General features: G+C 33.3%; 1 protein-coding gene across 1 annotated transcript; it reads right to left on the bottom strand.

The window, feature by feature from the left end:
• Window positions 1-1,539: 1,539 nt before the first annotated feature.
• LOC143633945 (alpha-galactosidase 3-like) lies at window positions 1,540-5,918 on the bottom strand. The gene is made up of 15 exons (XM_077102152.1): window positions 5,725-5,918; window positions 5,560-5,618; window positions 5,418-5,474; window positions 5,308-5,342; window positions 4,946-5,049; window positions 4,786-4,858; window positions 4,644-4,702; window positions 4,452-4,517; window positions 4,296-4,379; window positions 4,158-4,222; window positions 3,977-4,059; window positions 3,409-3,499; window positions 2,263-2,321; window positions 1,878-2,018; window positions 1,540-1,730 (listed from the first exon to the last, which is right to left on the bottom strand). The coding sequence occupies exons 1-15, from the start codon at window positions 5,916-5,918 to the stop codon at window positions 1,623-1,625; spliced, it is 1,278 nt and encodes a 425-aa protein (XP_076958267.1). The 3' UTR covers window positions 1,540-1,622.
• Window positions 5,919-7,723: the final 1,805 nt, after the last annotated feature.

The following is a 7,723-nucleotide window of genomic DNA, read 5'->3' as shown; positions in this document are numbered from 1 at the left end:
GTAAAACAACCCCCGTAATACAGGGGATATATATATATATAGGGTTAGGTTAAAATAAAAACTCACTTAAGTTGTGAAAACTCTAGAAACTCATTTTTAACCACATGTTTTTAATTAAAGTTTAAAACTTGTGGTCCACAATTAAAATTAATAAAAAATGTAAACATATATATAACATTTTCTCTCTCTTAAAAACATATATAAAAATTAGCAAAAAAATGTTAAAAAATAGCAAAAAAATGTTTTTTTGATTTTTCGATATTTTGTATTAAATGTAACAACATATATTACGTGTGTAACAAAAAAAAAAACGATATTACATAGGGTTTTCACAACTCAAGTGGATTTTCATTTTATATTTTCCCTATATATATATATATATATATATATATATAGGCAAAGTATAGAATGAAAACCCACTTAAGTTATGAAAACCCGTGAAAACCCTATGTGACATCGTTTTTTTTTTTTTTGGTTACATGTAATATATGTTGTTACATTTAATACAAAACATTAAAAACATAAAAAAAATGTTTTGCTATTTTTTTATATTTTTTTTTTATTAATTTTTATATATGTTTTCCGAAGAGAGAAAATGTAAATTAACTTTTACAATTTTTATTAACTTTAATTGTGGAACACGAGATTTAATATTTAATTAAAATATGTTGTTGAAAATATGTTTATAAAGTTTTCACAATTCAAATAGGTTTTTATTCTAACCTAACCCTATATATAGAGAGAGAGAGTGAGAGAGGGAGAGTGATTTATGTGCTTACATACAAAAAATGAAGGATCATGATTGATGTCGGTTAACTTGGACAATCATCCATACATACAAATAAGTTAGTAATTATTAAGGTCTGAAATTGTTAGTAAGGATTTATGTACCAGTGGTATCGTGTCCTCCAACTTTCGTTTCTTATTGTATTGCATTTGACTTGTGTCAGTGCATTCTCATTCAATTCTTTATCTTAATCTCTATAATTATACTAAAAACACTATATTTTCTTTCTCATTTTTAATTAAATAATAGTTATCATTACCTTTTCTCTCTCATTCACTCGCAATCACTTTCAAAAATATTAAAAAATTATAAAGTGCGCTTCTCCAAATTTAATGTCTCCTCTCACAACCATTTTTAACCATCTTAAAAAAATAGAGAACCCCTCACATAATTTAGAGAATCCATTATTATAGCCGGGAGAGTAACTGCAGATTTGGGGTTTGTAACTGGGTTTTACCTTTCGGGTACTGGTGATTGTTCGAAGGGTTCGGTTGTTGTAGCTAGCACTGGCGGAGCGGATGCCTTGGTTCAACGGTTTCGTCACGTATTGCCTTTTGAAAAGCATTGGGGACACCTTTTTTCTTGAGAAATGGGGTTCGAGGGACACTCAGGTCGCTACACCCATGCTCTATCATCATGTCTTAGTTAGCAAGCTACAAACAAATCACCTTATCACTTACACAAATAAAAGGTAACTCTACAACAATTCTCTTTTTCATGGTCTGAACAGACACAAAAACCAAATGACGTCATAATTAACTTTAAAAAAGGAATCGAATTTTTTACAAAATTTACATAAATAAGCCAATCCGTAGATTTTTGGATGTCGCATCATTCAAACCTGAGAATGAGACAACTCGGGAGTTAAAACAAACATCTCGCAACTATGAGCATCAACGGGAACACCAAATGATGCAACCGCATCCGCCACCACATCCTCGTGCTGTTAACCAAGACACGTCATTAGTTTCAAAATCTGTGATGAAACCCGAGATACCACCATTTACTTGAAAACGGGTCGTTTTGGGTTAAAATAACTGAAATTTTCAACGCTAACATTTCGGTTTGGACTTAAAATGAAAATTTATACCTTCCACAAATCTCGTATGGAAACGCTGACAGAGGACTCAAGCCCGAGACTAGCCCATGAAACTTTAATTGTTCCGGCTTCTGAACATCGGTTCCAGAGAACAACCGCAAAACGTTTTCCAGATATCGGGCCAGCCCAAACCTGAAAATAAATTAATATCAAATAAACCATTTTGCTGAGTCGAGTGAATGCATCTAGCTTTATCAGAAAAAGACTAGAGGTACAGCAATCTTGGACCGTTTACTTATTATTTAAGTACTAGTATGTTTTTTAATTATTTAAAAAGTTAGACAAAAAGCTTTGCGGGTAAACACTACGTTTGCAAAGATGACCCATGTTAACCCATTATCCAACCTGCTTAATAAAACACAAAAGTTGGGAGGACCTGGAGACAGTCATCTGTTCCTGTAACGTTGACTTTTCTTCCCTGAATTCCAAGCGGATCTGCAAAAAGGTTAACAATTTACTGAGACAACACGTAATGACTTAGGGTATGTTTGGCAAAACTAGCTGGTGACTAGAATTTGGTAGCTGTTAGCTGTAGTTTTTAAGATATATTTAGGTGTTTGGAAGAGTAAATGGAGCTTTAATAAAATGTATAAAATGACCAAAATGGGCATAATTAAAACAACATAATACTAAATGTATATATCTTGGGAGGTTATTTAAGTAATTGTAAATACTAAAAGCTTGTAGCCTTTTCTAAATGCTACAAGTAGGAGCTGCAAGCTTTTTCTCCTAACCTAAAAGCTTCAAGCTTCTTCAACCAAGCAAGGCTTTTTATTGAGTAGCTTAAAAGCTTGAAGCTAGAAGCCTCCTAAAGGCTTCCTACCAAACATACCCTAATATGGGTGTTAATAAACCAAAGAAAGTCTGCCGGTCTGGACCGTCTTAAATCTGTACTGTCTGGTTCAAAGTTTAGTTTTAACGGTCTGAGAGTTTACGGTTCGTTTTACGGTTTGCAACTTGGAACCGGCCATGTAAACCGAGCATTTAAAATGTATTATAATTATTATTATTATTATTATTATTATTATTATTATTATTATTTTTTACGGATATAAAATTATGCATATATATATATATATATATGTCATATTCATGAGCAATCCTTATCATTTAAAAAAAAAAGACAAAACAGTGCTTTTTTATAAAACTTATGTATTTTTTGTCTAAAACCGCAAAACCAAACCCGCGAACCCTAAAAACATGAAAAACGGCCGGGTACAGTTAGTATTTTCTCAGAACCTTAGTACCGGTTCAGCCCAAAGTTTTAATGAAAACCAGCTGAACTGGACCGTAAAAACCCTTCTATTTAATATCTTTGTGACATTTTTACTATTTTGTCATTTGGCACTTTCTTTCCAAATTTACCTATTTGACCCGAACCAAACTGAACCTTTATTAATCCAGGCCCTTCTAAGGGCATCTATTCTGACCTGGACCCAGGAATAACCCGGTCCCCAACCCAGCCCGTCCATTTTGCCAAGTCTACTATTTATTTATGAACAGAAAACAGAGTAGAGATTACCTTGGTTTACAGCAATGACTTCCTTATTGCTTAGGATTTCAAATGTTTCTGCAGTCATATTCCGGACATCACATCCTATAAGAAGTGGAGCCTACACAAATTTAAAAAAAAAGAACATAATATTAAGCTAGGCGTGGCAGCTATCGACACCACCCGAAACACCACATGTACATGAAAATAATAAGGTTTTGGGTTGTCATATCCAATCCGTTTTAACAAAAGGGTTGGGTACTTGCGTTCAGGTTGACTGGTCGTGTTAAGGTCGACCGGTTCAAATCGCTTATCTAAGCAGATCGACCCTCCAATCTGTTTGCATGCTAACCCATTTTTTACTACCTGTCAATTTCTTTGACACATTTAGATAAATGGGTTATATGGTCGTGTTCGTGTAACGAGATCTTAAGTGTGCGCACGTTAGGGTTGATGTTTTTGACACGATTCCATGAACAAAAAATGAGTCGTGCCCAGGATGAACAATTCAACCAGCCAACCCTGCAAAATTGACACCCATATAATTACTAAGGTAATCAACTCCAATTGTTTTGAACTTCTTATTGACAAACACCACCTTCATTAAAGCCCATATGCTAAAATGTGACCGGTATTCCAGATAGCTCATGCCTCCATTACCAACTTCTAACATATCAGGATCTACAAAAAACAATAAATAATAATAAACAAATAATCCAATCTCGTTAATGGTTTTATTGTTTTAGCATTCATGAACATTCCAGAACAGTTTTTCCCACCATTCCATCCACCCGGGCCCGCATAGGCTGCCCATTTGTCATTCAAATCAGCAATAGAAGTCATACTGCAATAGAAATTAGTCAGTTAACAAAATAACTGAAGTTAGCCACTTAGTAACTGTCACAAAAAGCTTGAACCTTTCCCACGTGTCGCTGATGTCATCAGTTGTTCTCCAACTATTTCCAACATTGCCTGCCCATAGAGCAGGGTCATCCTCACCCCTAGCAAAGAAATAACCGGTTAACGGATTTGACCATTTTCACGTTTTAACATGTGAAAAAACAATGTGTTACCATTCACAAAGGGAATAAAAGATTTTCCGTCCAGTTGAATTCAAAGCATCCCGCATTGGTGGATATCTATAAAAACACGAACCACGTTAAGTAACAAATAACATTAATTAGATAAAACTGAAAGAAAATTGCAATTTTTAATAATTATAAACGTTAATATTTGAGAAAATAAAGAGCTTAGCGAACCCAAACCTGTCAATCGGCTTGATGCCAAGGTTATAGCAGTTGTCATATTTCAAGTAATCCACCCCCTAAACAAAACCCCAAAAAGAGTTATGGCAAAATTAATCATCTAAAACCTTTTTTTAATAGTATGAACTCTTTTACAACTTACCCATGAAGCCCAAGTCGCTGCATCATCATTCTCATGGAAAAGTGAACCGGGTCGTACTTGACATATAAAAACGCTAGAAAAATTTTAAAAAAAAAATTGACTAAAACAACAGTTGGTAGGGTAATTAATTTTTAAAGAAAATATTTTGATATAATTTTACCCTGCAGAAGAATAGATACCGAGCTTGAGATTCTTGCTATGAACATAATCTGCAAGAGCCTTGATTCCAGATGGAAACGTTTTCGAATCAGGAACCAAACGGCCCTGCAAACAACACAAACCAGAAATGCGTCATACATATGAACCCTAACAACATGACCCGTTTACAAACTTTTTTCCTTCGCATATTAATGCTAAAAATTTACATGTCTAACAAAAAGACAAATGCATATAAAACCCTAGGATTTTATATAAGGATAGTAGCAAGATGTTAATTCTATATAAGTGTATTTAATATCTTGTATTCGTTTTAAGATTAAATTTGACATGGTATGATGAGAGGTAAGTAGAATTGGGAGTTGCCTTTATGTCACGAGTCAATGCTTCCCAACAATCATCTGTATTTCACATGGAAGGAAGATGAATCAGCCATTAACAAAACAAAGAAAGAAACATGTAAATAAATAGCATACCAATATTGACATGGTTATAGCCCAAATCAGCCAAACCAGTTGAGATAAGTGCATCAGCTACAACAACACAGAAGCAATCATATCATATCATATATATAGTCAATCAAACACACAGACACAGGTCCCCTAATAATAAAGTTACCAGTTTCCTTAATAAGGGTTTCGCTTATGTTGCACGCAAAGAAATTCCAACTATTCCATCTGTTTCATTTATTCATATTCATATTCATATTCATATAATAATAATAATAAAATGTCAAAATCTAAACCAGACTATTATAAATATGAAGGAACAAATGATTATTACCCCATTTGAGGAGTTTGGGCCAACCCATTGGTAAGCTGAAGCATCCCATACTTGGAGTTATCAAAAATATTGATTGGATTATTATTATTATTATTATTATTATTATTATGAATAATGATCGGATGCAGTCTAGCTGACGCAATCGAAGAAGAAAGAAACACTGTTGCTAATAATAATAATAATACAACACCCATTTGCACAACATATTCATTTGAGTTCGAGTTCATAAATCTGGATTTATAGTTAGATTGGACAAAACAGATGAACTCGCCAGAATATTCGTATTCGGAGACTATGCTTGAGTGGTTGTACTTTGGATAAACCTTGATTAATTTGTTTTAAATTATCTTATCTTGATCGTTCACGTGGATAGTGACTAATGATCCGATTATGAATGACGGATAATAAAGAAATATGTTATTCGGACGCACTTTGGTTATCCACACACCCTACCTACGATCGAATATGGGCTATACGATTGTATGGAACCCCACTTGAAAGGGTGTGTGGATAACCGGAGCCATGATAAAATCATTTACACGTCTCATTTCTGTAATAATTAAACTAACCCACGCGTTTATTAGGGCATTCTTATTCCACCTCCCTATCCCTAAAACAAAAATTACACTAAAACTTACTACATTTTCTCTCTCCATTTCAATTAAATAATACTTTTTATACATTTTATCATTACCTTTATATTTTCATCTACTCAAAACCACTTTCAAAATATATTAAAAAATTATAGGGATGAACAGTAACTTTTCAAATATACAGAAAAATCACTATTTTTTCTAAAATATAAAAACTTTTCACTCACAACACTATGAATCACTCTCTAAATTATAAAAACACCCCTCACATAAAATAAGGTGTTGGATGAGAATGCTCTTAGTTTGTAGTGATCTATTTTGTGCACACATTATATATTAAAGGAGACATATTGCTACAGTGTTTCCTTTAATATATAGTATAATTTTGCACCTTAATACTTGAATTTTAGATTGTTTTAATTTAGGTCTCCAAGTTTTAAATTGTTTTAGTTTTGATCCATGGCATTTCCTTTTTGCTAAACTTTGTTTACTTTTCACTTTAGCATCCCAAAGTTTTCATGGTTTTAGTATGTACCTTAACATGTATTTTCCTTCCCATATAGTTTTTTAGTTATTACTTATACATTTAAGTTATTGATTCTTTGATAATCTTTAGCATACGATATTTTAAAAACTTTAGTATGTCGTTACGACATGCTCATTTTTATATGTCATGCCGTTAAAACGAAGTTGTATTCGCGACAAGTTATGTAAGTTCCGATGAAAACAGAGTTTTTTTCGTAATAGAATATTTTTTTTGTATTGTAACCACATACCGAGTGTCGGTACCACATCAATGCCGTAATGAGCCGAACCAATACCAACCAAGTTCTTTTGATGGTTAGATAAACTTTTATTTTGTTTTGTTGAAGTGATATTCGTTACGATGTGTTTGCGTATTCGCGTTTTAATATACGGGTCCGTTGTCGAGTTCCCCGCGCAAAGCACGTCGGGAACACTCTAGTTCAATTTATAGTGTACTAATTCAAATAGTATTACACTAGTTGTTATTTAACTTGGGGAAATAGATGATGTTATATTATCATTGGTACTTGTAGAGATTGTAAGTCACGTGATGGATCTTTCAATGTGATATCAATATACTTAACAGTTAGACGGAAACTAACCACTAAGTTGATTCTGTGAGAAACGATCAAGAACACACCAAACACAATAAAAAAGCTTAAAAACACACGTATATTATACGTCGGGTGCTTAAGCCCTTAATAACTTACATGCTTAACAAATAATGAATGACAATGAACGAACAACCCTAAACCGTTAACATATGTTCTATATATATCCTACAAACTAGGCCCAAACCAACTAAAAGCCCACCGAGATCAACAGATCTCGATTTACAATCAAAAGCCCAAACTATCCAAAACTAAACCCAAAACTACAAG

The sequence above is a fragment of the Bidens hawaiensis genome, unplaced genomic scaffold (assembly GCF_021521415.1).
Source record: "Bidens hawaiensis isolate Kalapana, Puna unplaced genomic scaffold, B.hawaiensis_p1.1 tig00006950_1, whole genome shotgun sequence".
Taxonomy (NCBI): Eukaryota; Viridiplantae; Streptophyta; class Magnoliopsida; order Asterales; family Asteraceae; genus Bidens; species Bidens hawaiensis.
Note: the sequence above shows the minus strand (reverse complement) of the source record. Positions and strands in the feature narration are given on the sequence as shown.

Excerpts from the sequence above, each read along its gene's own strand:
- LOC143633945 (XM_077102152.1), bottom strand. The coding sequence starts at position 5,918 with ATGGGTGTTGTATTATTATTATTATTAGCAACAGTGTTTCTTTCTTCT. Across the intron at positions 4,060-4,157 it reads GGGCCCGGGTGGATGGAATG|ATCCTGATATGTTAGAAGTT; the intron begins GTGGGAAAAACT and ends TGTTTTTTGTAG. Across the intron at positions 2,019-2,262 it reads GAACAGATGACTGTCTCCAG|GTTTGGGCTGGCCCGATATC; the intron begins GTCCTCCCAACT and ends ATTTATTTTCAG.